The sequence below is a fragment of the Sarcophilus harrisii genome, chromosome 2, assembly GCF_902635505.1.
Source record: "Sarcophilus harrisii chromosome 2, mSarHar1.11, whole genome shotgun sequence".
Lineage (NCBI taxonomy): Eukaryota > Metazoa > Chordata > Mammalia > Dasyuromorphia > Dasyuridae > Sarcophilus > Sarcophilus harrisii.
In genome coordinates, this window is record NC_045427.1 from 648,528,318 (window position 1) to 648,542,197 (window position 13,880).

A 13,880-nucleotide genomic window follows, 5' to 3' on the forward strand; every position below is an offset into this window, starting at 1 on the left:
GGGTTGGACTAGATGACCAATGTAATCTCTTATAACATATAGCCTTCTGAAATTCAGTGGAAGTGGAGAGAGGGCTTGCATTCATGAATCCTGTGCTTAGGATGACATTATCAACTCCTGCTTCATACAATGCAGAATCTCAGAATTTGAAGAAACTCCAGAGCTCATCAAGTCCAACCCACAATAATGGCAGTCATCCAACCTTTATCTGAAGACCTTTAGTACCTCTTGTATTTCCTTGCTTTAATGTCTGGGAAACTCTTAGAGAGTTACTTGGGCACTTAAGTGACTTGCTCTGGCTCCCAAATCTGGAAGAAGTGTGATAAACCCAGATCTTCCTGGCTTTCTTATCTATCTCCCACATCATACTTTCTCTAATCAAAATAATTCTGAGTGGCAAAGGGAGGGGAAGACACCCCTTTACTTTTCCATTAGGTTCCCTATATCTGGGATCTATTAGTCTTTACTGAAATGTGTAAATTCCTGCCTGCAGCTTTAATTTTTAGAAGTCTAGTGCATTGCAAACAAAAAAGGGAACCGTGTTAAACAACTATTCAGTAATTACACTGACCCCTTTGCGGAAAGGATTTTATTTCCACTTAATTAGTATTTCTTTACTTTGCATTGTCCATGAAGTTGTTTTATCAGAGCAAATACCAAAGATAATGGGTATAGCATCAGGTGAGAAAAGGTAAGTCCAAAGGCCTTTATAAGCAATTAAAAATTAGCCTTGAGTCAAAGTGCCTTTGACCCCTGATGTGCTTCCAATGTTGAGCATGGCAAACAGTTATGAAAAACAATTTGCCAGAGTCTAAATCAAGGTTTGAAATATTAATAATTTGAAAGGTTGTTTTTCATTTTTAACCCAAAAGGGCCAGACAGCAGTGGAGAATCTATGTAGCTGGGTAAGAATTTAGATATCAGGATCCTGAGATTCTAGGTATGATTTTGACACTAAAAGTGCATTCTCATCAGGGTCTCATTTTCCTCATGTATCATCTGGGGGTCATAAAATCTGGTCCAGTTGCAGCACAATATACTCATGTTAAATAAGATTCCAGAATCATAGACCATGGAGGGGTCCTCAGAGGCAGTATGATCTAATGCATATACCTGAATAAAAATGCTCTTTATAGCAGTGCTAACAAGTGGTTACATGATTCATCATGAATCAAGTTTACCTATTTTGAGTGGCTATGTCCCATACCAGTAAATGGGACTGATTGGATGAAGTATTTCCAGTATTGAGTCACATGATTCCTGTTCCCAGAGCTGGGAGATTGGTCTTTGGACTCTAGGTGCAGGAGGGACCCTGGAAGGTCACATGATCTCTGGAGAGTCAAGCCCTGGATTGCAGGAAGTGAAAGGAAGTTGTAGGAAATGACATGACCTGTGAGAGGTAGACAACACTGGTGACCATTGGTCAAGGATGGTTATATCCTTTTAGTCTATCCAGTGAAAAGGCTTGGGTCTTTTCCTATTTAAACAGCTCTTCTACTTCCTGCTGATAGGATACAGGAGCACATGGCAGGAGTTGGGATGGCTCCCAGCTGTGTGTCTGGGCCTCTCCCTGCAGGGATTAAATAAATGCTTACCCTTTGTATCTGAAGATGTCTCTGATTAGTTAATTTGGAAAAGGGGGTTTAGCACCCATATACCTGGAATACTCTGCTTCATCAACTCTTCCATTTAGATCCTTTGCTTTCTTCCATACTCAGCTCAAAACTACCAACTCTGCCTTTCCCAGTTTCTTTAATTGTCTAAACTTTCACCTCAAGGGTTACCTTCTTTCTGTTCTATCTGGAATATATATATATATATATATATATATATATATATATATATATATATACACACACACACATATGAGGCAATTGAGTTTAAGTGACTTTCTGTTCTGGGCTGACCAGCTGTAAGTGGCTTTGCTGTTCTCAGCAGTACAATGGTCCATGATGACTCAGAAGGATTTATCATAAAAAATCCTATCCATACCCCAGAAGGAATCTGAATACAGATTAAAACATTCACTCTTTCTCTCATCTTTTTTTTTTTTTTTTTAACTTTCTTTAACTTAAGGGTTATTTATTTTCATTAGGGTGAGAGATCTATGTTTTCTTTTCTTTTGTTTTTTTCTCCCACAACTTGACTTTTATGGAAATGTTTTGCATAACTTTGCATGTGTTTTCTTAATTGTGGAGAGGAATGAGGGAAAGCATCTAGAACTCAAAAATTTTAAAAGTAAATGTAAAAAAAAATGTTTTAAATGTAACTGAGGGAAAATATTAAATAAATTAAAAGAGTTAACTAGTTTTCCCAGAGTCACATAGCTGGTTATTAAGTATCTGAGGCTGGATTTGAACTCAGATGCTCTTGACTTTAAGGCCAGCACTCCATCTACTACATCTAGCTTGCCCTGCAACATACTTTGCTTTAAAATATACATATCTCTGATTAGAATGTGATGCTCTTGAAGGCAGGAATCATTTTGAATTCCCAACATTTAAAAGAGTCTCAGACATTTAAAGGTAGTGAATAAATGCTTGTTAATTTCCTTGAGGGCAGGCATTGCCTTTCCTATTTCTATGTTATCTTCAGGACTTAGTTCAGTATCTAAAATGCAGTAAGTGCATACTAAGTGCCTTTTGATTTGTTGATTGATCAGTAAACCCTTCTCTCTTTTTTGCTGGGTCTAACAATGACCTTTTTGATTACTGGATAAAACAGTTGCTATTTCAACAAAACAGATGAGGAGGAGGTTTTTCACCAGCTGTTGCTGTTGTTGTTTTTAATCACCTGTCTCCTAGCTTAGCACTTTTTTTAAATAGATGCTCAAAATCCCTTAGTGACTTGGAACTTTTCAGCCATGTGATTGGAAGCATCTTAGGAAGTTTCTGTCACAAGCTTCTCCATGCTTTATTTTTTTTTTTTTTCTGGGTGACAGACTGTATTTAAGCTGAATTACCTTCTGCTGCTATCTCACACATTAAAATTGTATGGGGAATCTGGCCACATTCTCTTGGGTGCCAAACTGATGTGAGAATAATGGAATTGAGTACAAGGGACTGACAGTGGCAAATGGGTTCTATAATCCAAAAAGAGGAAATGGGGAGAGGCTGAAGGAGCCACTGCTGCTTCCTCTCTAACCTCATTTGGACTCAACCACAAATTTTGTTTTGCAGGATATGAACGATTATCCTCCCGTGTTTTCCAAACGCCTTTACAAAGGGATGGTTGCTCCAGATGCAGTCAAGGGCACACTGATCACTACTGTTTTTGCTGAAGATGCGGATCCTCCAGTAAGTTGAGTTAACATTCCCAATTATTGAAAGAAAACCTTAAACTCAAATAAGCATTTCTCTATGTCCATAGAATGATCAAGGTGATGAGTATGGGTTTTGAGGTCTGCCATTTGTTATATTTTGTATAATAATTGTCATGCATTTTACCAATAAGATAGATGATTATTCTCCCCCCCCCCCCTCCACCCCGGTATTTGGGAGTTAAGTGACTTGCCTAGGGTCACACAGTGAGGAAGTGTTAAGTGTGTAAGGTCAGATTTGGACCTCCTCCTGACTTCAGGGCTAGTTCTCTATCCACTGTGTCACTTAGCTGCCCCTGAGTCAGATGATTATTCTAAGTATATGTCTTGTTGCTTGATATCTATGAACTGGAAAATGTATTGTATTTCTTAAAAAATAAAACAGAATAAATAGCTATGAAGGAAGAATCTACTCAATTTCCATTTACTTCAGGTTCCAATTTCTGGATTTCTAAAAGAGATGGTATATTTGATTGACAGGATCACAGACTTTCAAAATATGAGAGGCAATTAAGACCTACTGGTCTTTTAAAAAAGAATTTTCTCTACATTATCCCTGAACAGATCTCATCCAGTCTTTACTTAAAGAACTCCAATTCTCAATTCTGAGATGACTGAGGGCAGTTCTAATGATCTTGTGATGAAGAGGCCATCTACACCCAGAGAGGATTGTGGGAACTGAGTGTGGATCACAACATAGCATTTTTACTTCTTTTGGTGTTGTTTGTTTGGATTTTATTTATTTTCTTTCTCATTTTTCCTTTTGTTTTATCAGATTTTTCTTGTGCAGCAAGATAATTGTATAAATACATATGCCTACATTCAATTTATACACACACACACACACACACACACATATATATATATATATCTTTACTATGTTTAACATATATTGAATTACTTGCCATCTAAGGGAGAGGGTGGAGAGAAGGGAGGGAATTGGAACACAAGATTTAGCAAGGGTCAGTGTTGAAAAAATATCCTTGCATATGTTTTGAAAATCAAAAGCTTCAATATTGTTTTTAATTAAAAAGAACTCCAAAAGGTGGAGAGTCACCTTCTCCTGAGATGCTTAAGGATAGCACTAATGGTTATAAAGTTGCTTTCTTATCTCAAGCCCAAATTGAAATTTATACCCATTGCTCCTGGGATTGCTTCCTGGGCCCCAGAGGAAGTCCAAGATTTCTTTCTTTCTTTTTCATTTTTTTAATATTTCTTTCATAGAGTAGTCCTCCAAATACTTGAAAATATCTCTTATGGCCCCTTCTAAGTCTTCTCTTCTCCAGTCTAAACAGAAACACCCATCTTTATATGACACAAGTTCAGCAAGCCCTGAAAAATTTTTTTAGAAGTCAGACACATAGCTCTCACTCAAAATACTATTGTAATGGCAAACAAATTTAGAAATCTCCTGAAGAGATAAATGGATAGGGATTAGACCTGCAATTTATTAACAACTGGAACTTCTAGGCATAGAAGTTCCTCACTTATACAAGAGGATAATTAATAAATTTAAAGAATTGCCCATAGCAGTGAGAGGTTGAGTCTTTTGCCCAGGGCTATCCAGTATGTGTCAAAGGCTTCACTTTCTGTCTACCTCCAATAGATTGCAAATTTCTTATCTTTCTTCTTTATCCCTAGCAGTGCTTATAGGTAGTTAATAATTGTTTGTTACTGTTTAAAGTACTTAATAATTATTTGTTACTGCTTATAGATACTTAATAATTGTTTGTTACTGCCTCTCTGATGAGAGTTAATAATAAGCCATGGTACCACACCAAGTACTTGCTACAAGGATTTCAGAGTACTTTGTGTGTAGTCTTTTAGTCTTAGAGCATCCAAATAATATATGTAGAGAAAGTTTACTTAAGTCCAAGGATATTTGTGCCTAGGAATGAGATGAGATTTTCTGGATACTTATCTCTCTGTTCATTATATAAAAATAAAAAAAAAAAAAAGAGAGAGAGAAAGAAAATAGGAGGGAAAATGAGGAAAAAACAAAAGCTAGGAAACTTCAAAAGTTGATTTTAAATATCCTATTTTCTGTTCCTTACCTAATCTGCACATACTTTACTTAAATAAATAGCTGAGAAGTTGAATGAGTAGTATTTGAATTTTGGTAGCTACCATTTTAATAACCCAAGAGAAAACAAAGAAACTAAAAGTGCTTTTATATGCATGAAAATCACTTGTAAGTTTGGAGTGTGACTTGACAGGGCAGTTAAAAACTGTCTGAAATGAGTTTATAACAACAAAGACAATGTGATCTTCAGACTTCACTATTTAGTATAGTGGAAAGAGGACTGAATCTTGAAACTCATGAAGGCAAATTGAAATCTCATCTGAACCACTCACTTTCTGGAGTCAGAAGGCACCTCAGCTCTATTATCTTAGAAAAGTCACTTCACCTCCAAGGGATTCAGTGCCCTCTTCTAGAAAATGAAGTGCTTAGACTACATGGCCTCTGAGATCCCCTTTAGTTTGAAAACTCTTGTTGTATTAATCAATTATTTAGTTGATAAGCATTTAGCAAATATTCATTATATTCTGAGATTTGGGATTTAAGTTGCAAGTATCAACCAAAATAAACTCAAGACCTCAAAGAGTTTACTTTCTAATTAGAAACACATCTGCATAAATGAGAATTTAGCCAATTTACTCACAATTGATGGCAGGTAACTTAAGTAAGGACAGTCCTAGCAGCTGCAAACATTAAGAGTAGCCTCCCATACAAGATGCAATTTGAACTGAATCTTGAAGAAATTCTGAAATTTTAAGAAGAAGCCAGGTAGATTTGATGAATGGATACCAGGAAATGAAATGTGGCAGAGACAAAAGACTGAGTACCAGGCATGATGAATAGGAAGCAGTCCAGTTTAGCTAAATTATAGAATCATGGAGCAAAGTAGGAAGGAATCACGTTCCCAAAAGTTAGCTCCAAATGACAAACAGAGATCTACATATTTTTGATCCTGGAGGTAATAGGAAGCCCCTGAAATTTACTGAGTGTTATGTTAGGGGAAGAAAAGTTGGTTAACATGGGCAAGTTTGGTCCAGGATCATACAGCAATATGTCTCAGACACTAATCTTGAATCCAAATCACTCTGACTTGTGGAGGTTTTCTGGAGGCAGCCTTAGTTTCAGTTACAATCAATAATTACTCCAAAATGCAGCCAGCTGGTAAAAATTCAAACGTTTATTTGTCCTTCCAAAATAGCCTGGTTAGTTGAGGCCTAACTCTCTGCTTGGCTCCAAGAGATCTTGCAGCTTTGTCCTTGGCTTCTGCCTCTGCTTTCTTCAGCCTCCAGTCAGCACCAAGTTGGAAGATGCAATGAATCTCTTGCCTTGAACAAAAGGCTTGTGGTTTCAAGAACTCTCTCCGACTCCAAATAAAACTCTCTTGAGCTGCCAGAGTTTCTAGTAACTCCTCAAGTAACTAACTCAAGTCAGTCCCCAAGCTCCAAGAGCTCCTTCTATATATGTGATCTCCCAAAGGTTAACTCCGCCTTCTGGAGGGAGAGGGATTCTGGGTTATCTCTCAGAGTGCTCTATGGCCCTAAGGGAGGTGTGAATTCAGTTATCTCATTCTTAACCCTGACTCTCCCAAACCTGTGAACTCCATTGAGTACTTAGATACTTATAAGCTCTCTAAAGGTGTGAACACAATCATTGTTTCTATCAGTTCCACTTAATACCTTGTTTCAAGTTCTGGCCCAAAATATCTCTTTCTAAGATCAATTCTATCACACTGAGCCATGCCAAACCAGATAACTATTGTCTCTATCAACTCCAATGTCTTAAAACTTTGTAAAGATTCCAACACTGACTTCCCACTATATCAGGAAAATCATTTTGGCAGCTCTGTTTAGAGCACAGAATCAAGTATGGAGAAGTCTAAGTCAGGGAGTCTATTAGAAGGCTATTGCAATAATCCAGGAAAGAAATGCTGAGGAAATGAATGATGGGAATGAGTGAGATCTCACCTCTGTGGATATTTAAGAGACAATACTTTGAGAGAAAAAAGCCAAGACCATTTTCAAGTAGACCAAGTGATAATGGATTTACAAAGACTATGGTTTCTGCATTATGGTGAACTATCAGTCATAGACATTGATGACAAATCCCAAAGAGTTACCTGAATCCCAGAGAGGGAAGGATTTTGACCATAATCACACAGCTAGTAATGGCCGAGATGATATTTGACTTCAAGTCTTCCTGAGCCTAAATGCACTTACTTTACCCTATTTGGCACACACTTACTCAGGCAAACACCCCAAAGATAATGTATGAATTTGTAATATTCATTTGAATTCTTTAGTAAATTTGGGGAATGAAAGCAAAATAATACAAAATGAACCCAATGACCTTATTCACCAAAGATATATTCCATTAAATAACTGAAAACTCTAGCTTTTGCTTAAGGACTGCCACCAAGGAGCAACTCTTTCTCAGTGTTGGGCACGTAGTGGTAAATATTTAGTAATTGATTGTTGAAGACTTGAATCTCAAAGAAATTTGTTTAACTTTTGAATATCTTTCATCATTAGGAAGCAGGATAGTGGGATCATAGGAGTCTTAGATTTGAGGTAATAGGCCCTGTGTCAGTAAGTCTATCGATAGGAAACATTTCTTAAGCACTTAGCATGTGCCAGACATTGTTAAGTACTGGACTCAAAGGACAGTTCCTACTCTCAAGATTTCAAGGCCAAATCAAAGCTGTAACAAATAAATAAATACCTACAAATGAGATATATACAGAATAAAAAAAAAAAGAAATCACATTAAAAAAAAGCATGAGAATTGTGGGATTGGAAAGACCTTTTGGAGAAAAGTACTATTGTAGGTAAGACTTGAAAGAAGTCAGAAGAAGAAGAGCATTGCAGACAGGGAGGGCAGCCAGAGAAAATGACCAAGACAAGTTATTTCATTTCTTTGTCCCTTGGTTTCCTTAGCTGTAACAATGAAGAGATGGGTCTCCATGCCTTCTAAGATCTCTTCAAGCTCTAATTGTATGATCCCACGATGCCAATCTGAAATCCAGCCCTCCTCATCTTCCACTTATTGTTCCATTTCTATTCTATAAAGCCAAATGTAACAAGACTATTCCACATTTTATTAAATAGCTTTCAAACACATACATGCACACATACACATATGTTTTATATGTGACAAAATATAAATTTTTGAAAAGTATGAGTCAGGCATACTACGTCAGGATTATCATGCCTGGAAAAACAATATAGAAGAGGAAAAAGTTACTGCATTTGAAACCAAAATGCCCTGTGTTTAAATTCTGCTTCCAACACTTTAGTGGTATGGCCCTGTGCAAATAGATTCATTCTTTTAAAAATTTGTCCCATCATCTATAAAATAAATATATTAACATTTAAAGGACCTCTTACACCAGAGGATTCTAAGATAACTAAATTGAGAAATTATTTAAGTTCTTATAATATCTGTTAAAATGATGATTATACCAACAAAACCATAGGGGCCATTTTCAAAAATTTACAATTATTACAGTTTAAATTGGTGAACTAAAATTTATAAATTAAGTCCTCTCACTTCAACTCCCACTACACAATGTTGTGGGTAGGTCAGAAATTAGCACTAGATATATGCAGTCTGTGCTTGCAAGACTCAGACAATCAAGCAGTCAATCTATATAGATAGATAGATAGATAGCAGATAGATATACATAGATAGATAGATAGATATAGATATAGATATAGGAAGCATCTGATGAATACTGGAGTGTTGAGTCCTGAGAATATCAAAGTTAAAAGGAAAGGTCTTTCCTTCATAGAACTTATATTCTATTGAAGGGAGGCAGGAGGAGGGGATTGAAGGAGGAAATAATAAATTACATTACTATAAGTAAATATTTACTAAATAAATACAAAGTATTATTTAGTATTAAATACTTAATAAATACAAAGTAGTTTAAAAAGAGAGGGTACTGGCAGAGGGCATAATCAGAAAATTTCTCAAGTTAAATCAAGTCAATGAGTATTTATTTATCGCTGTTTGTCAGGCACTGAGCTCAATTCTGGGAATATGAATGCAGGCAAAAAGAAATCGATGTCCCTCCCTCATGGAGTTCCCATTGTAATTCAAAACTTAAATGAGGACTAAAAAGGTATGGAGGGTAGCAAAGTATAGAGAGTGAGAAGAGCCCAGGAAAAGACTAGAAGAATGAGTATAGATGCCTTGAACCATTTTTTGAAAATGGTGATTTCTGGAAGAACTCACAAATGAAAAAAAGGGCATAGAAAAGAGAAAGTTTTGAGGGTGAGGTATCCCAAAAATACTTTGAGGGACGGGAGTATTTTATTGATAGTGGTCTTTAAGCTTACTCTTGAAGGAAACAGGAATTCAGGAGGGAGAGGTGGAGATTTCCCAACATAGCAGACAGCCAGGACAAAGACAAAGAGACAGAAGATGCAGGACTATGTATGAAGAAAAGCAAAAAGGTCAGTCTTGGTAGACTACAGAATCTGGAATTGGTAGTAAAAGGAATCTTAAGATCAGGAAAGTGGCTTAGAGGAAGGTTACAATGAACTTTAAAAGCCAAATAGGGCAGTTTATATGTCATTCTAAAGGCAAATAGAACTATTGACATTGATGAATAGAGAAATAGCATGATCAAAGCAGCACTTTAGAGAAATTAAAAACCAAGAAAGTAAACTAAATGATAAAAAAGGGTAGAAATGATAGGGAGGGAGAGATGGAGACAGAAACAGACGAAGCAGAAAAAGAAGCAGAAGTAGAAGAAAAAGAAAAAAGAAGAAGAGGAGGAGGAGAAATAGAAGGATGAAGATGAGGAGGAGGAGGAGAGATGGAAAAGGAGGAGGAGGAAAGGAAGGAAGGAAGAAGAGATGGAGGGAGGGAGAGATGGAAGGAAGGAGAGATGGAGGGAAGGAAAAGATGAGAGGAAATTTTATTCTAAATCTAAAAAAATTATCTGATTAAAATTCTTATTCCAGGTGATTTTTTAAAAATCATATGTTATAGAGATTCAATATACTTTCTTAGTTTTGTATTTTCTAAATTATCATTTTTTTCAAGGAAAAGTAATTCAACTTCCTGTCCTTTGAATGGAATCAAGCACTAATTCTGATAAAGATGACACTGATGTATCAACATTAAGAATGTCATTTGTTTCTCCCTTAGGTATTGGGATATATTTGTGCTATTTTATGTAATTATTAATAGTATAAATAAGAATCATGTAGATAAAGAATTCCTTGAGAAATTAAACCTTGGAAATTCCAGGGACATCTTGCTCTCAAAATTTAGCCCCTTTGAATAACATACACACATAAAATATAGAATTGAGGAATGAGAAGTGACTTCAACAGCCATTAAAGCCAACTCTTAATTTTTAGGAACATAATTCATAATTGATCATCAGTCCTCTTCTTGAACATCTCCATAGGGGTCAAGGAGTTGCACTGTTTTTTTGTGATTGCCAAGTTTCCTTTTAGAGAGGAATCATTCAGAAACTGTCTAGTTTTTTTACTCTTAGTTCAAACAAAGACTTTGCAAATTCCACCCATCTTTTTTTATCTGTCATCTGGAACTTCTAAGAAGAGTAAGACTGCTCCGTCTTGCATATGACAGGTTTCCAAATCCTCAAAGACAGCTTTCCTCTCTTTATATATTCTTTGAATCTTTTCTTCTTTTATCTTAAATATCCCCAACTTCATTGCCCTTTATTCTTGTAGTGGTGCCAAAATCTAACCTACAGAACCCATCTGAACCTATGGCAGACTTTTTTCAGCCTAATTATAAAAGTTTTTAAAAATTCCTTATTTTTCAAGGTGCAGTTAAAATGCTGCAACTTCCATGAAGACTTCCTGATTTCTTCAAAGGGAGTAATTTTTATGTGTCCGTATCCCTTTGCATATTTTGTCTTCAAGAAATAACTGCAAAAGCATTTATTAAATATTATTATGTGTCAGTCACTTTGCTAACCAATGGGAAAACCAAAAATGGCCCCTATCCTCCAAGGGATTACATTCTAACAGGGAAGATATTTACATGAATAAATGTATTCATTTTTTAAAGTTTTTTTTTCAAAACATTCATAGATTTTAATATCCACCATTGCAAAACTTTTTTTTTTCTCCATCTCTTTCCCTTACCCCCTCCTTTACATGGCAAGTAATACAATAGATTGTACAATTATTCAAATAGATTATATTCTAGATGGATACAGAGTATATATAGGGTAACTTTGATAATGACTCCAAATGTGGGCAATTACAAAGAAACAGTTGTCCTGATTTCAAAGTAGTTGTATCCATGTTTCATATCTCCTGCTAGAGTAGGAGTCCCTCTTGGTCATCAGTCATATCTTACACCTAATTTTGTCTTCATAGACAAATTAAATACAACAACAATAATATTATAATTATATTTGCATAGCATTTTAAAGTTTCCAAAGCACTTTGTAAATCTTATTTCATTTGATCTTCACAAGCACTGTGAAAAGGAGATATATTTATCCACACTTAATAGATGTTCAAACTATGGCAGATGTAGTTGGGTAATTGGCTTAGAATCACACAACTAGTAAAAATGTGAGACTGAATAGAAACTTTATCTTTCTGATTTCAAGTCAAAAGTTCTATTCATGATCCCCCCCCCCCCCAATTCAGTTGTGAATCAGATGTTTATTGAAGAGAAGTGAATTAAAGTGGATATGAGATTTCAGATAGCACAACTTACCACAGTACAGCTCCTCTCCATAACTCTGTAACCCGGGCCCCTCATTTGCTATTTGGTCTTCTTTGCTTTCATCTTTTGTTTGTTTGGTTGGTTATGCTTTTGTTTTATTTTTTTGAGGGGGTGTCTGTTTTTAATTTTCTAATCTATATCACAAATGTTAAAGATTATATGCCTTATACACTGAAGTCTTCCAGGGTCAATTATTCCTTGAGAGATAGAAGGGGCAAAGATGTATATTGTATATTAATCATTATGGCTGTATAGACTATTGGAGCTATATGGAATTTCAGAGATCTCCAGAGATGCCAATTTTTCAATTTTATATATGAGAAAACCAAAACTTTTGAACAAGGGAAATTATTAAATTTGCCTCTATGATGTCTTTATGATTTTACCATGAGTCCAAGTTTAATCATCATCCCACTCACATGCAGATATCTAGCCCCCATATCTCTTCTGCCCTCCAGCCCTCCATCATCAATTGCCTATTGGATATTAGCTATGTAATGCCAAAGCATTACAAATTGATTATGAAACAAAAACACAACTCATTATCTTTCTCCCAAAAGTGAACTTTTTTCCTAACTCCTACTTAAGCGATGAGTACTTCAGTCATCCCAGATACTGTTTCACACACTCAGACCCTTTTTCTACATTATTCCACATATCCAAATGTCATTGAGTCTACCTGTAATGTTTTGGTTGATTTTCTGGAGAACTTTGGGGCAGACTTTTCAGTTGAATAATCACCATGAAAATAGCCAGATGTCTTTATTATCTCCTTCACAGTCCAGTTTCCTTGCCTGGGGCCCGGGCTAGTTTTCTTAAGGTCCTCCGGAATGTATCTTAGTTTCTGTAGGGGAGACAGGAGGATCACCTCAATGGTCTCTGTCTTGAAGTCTGTCTCAGTCCGAGGGCTTGTGCTCCAGCCTCCATCCACCACAAAGGTGGGACATGAAATGAATCTGTCTGCCTGAGTTTGCCCCAGCTTATGTGCTTTATTAAAATTACATTATATTTGTACTTTTTGGAATTTCATTACAAAATGAATCTTCTGATTACTTTGTGATATATATATATATATGTGTGTGTGTGTGTGTGTATATGTGTGTGTATGTATATGTGTATATATATGTATGTACACATGTATGTATGCATTTATTGTCTCCCATAAAAGACAAAAAGCCCTTGGAGAGCAGGGACTATTTAATTGTATCTAAAACAGTGTCTGGCACATGGAAAGAATATAATGATTTTTTCATTGAGTGATTGGTTGGTTGATTGATCTTAGATTTAGAAGTAGAATACATAACATTGTTGGGGTAGTGACTCACCTATGGTCAAACATCCAGTTGTATCCAGTCCTAAAAGAAGCCAAAATATCCAGGGAATGGAATTAGTCCAACGATGATCAAACAGCTAGAGAATTACAGAATGACATGGTTGGAGGGGTTTTCAGGGGTCATTTTTCAATACCCACACTTGAGCAAAAATGACTTCTATGTGAAATCTGACAAGTCATTTAACCTTTATTTAAAAACCTCGGGGAGTAGAGGGGTGTTGAGAGGTGGAGAGGTCTATTCGAATTTGTCTTCCATCTCCAAATTATCTTTGATGTTATGACCCCTACACCTTCAACTTTAAATGAATATTTTATTTCCAATAATCTCTAAGGATTCTTTTCTGTTCTAAATCCTAGGAAGTCATGTAATCTTGAAGTTATTTCAAGTCCTAAACCCTTTAATCTTATAATTTTACATATGTTATGTAAAGATATTTATATATATGTAAATTATATATGTATGATATGCACATATACATGTGTAC

General features: G+C 35.9%; 1 protein-coding gene across 2 annotated transcripts in view; it reads left to right on the forward strand.

Annotated features, from left to right (window-relative positions):
• Positions 1 to 13,880, forward strand: part of PCDH15 (protocadherin related 15) — a 2,067,151-nt gene that overhangs the window by 1,852,041 nt on the left and 201,230 nt on the right. For both annotated transcript variants that reach the window (XM_031956966.1, XM_031956965.1), the window contains one exon: positions 3,180 to 3,296. In XM_031956966.1, the coding sequence (XP_031812826.1) occupies positions 3,180 to 3,296 (117 nt within the window). The remainder of the gene's footprint in view (positions 1 to 3,179; positions 3,297 to 13,880) is intronic.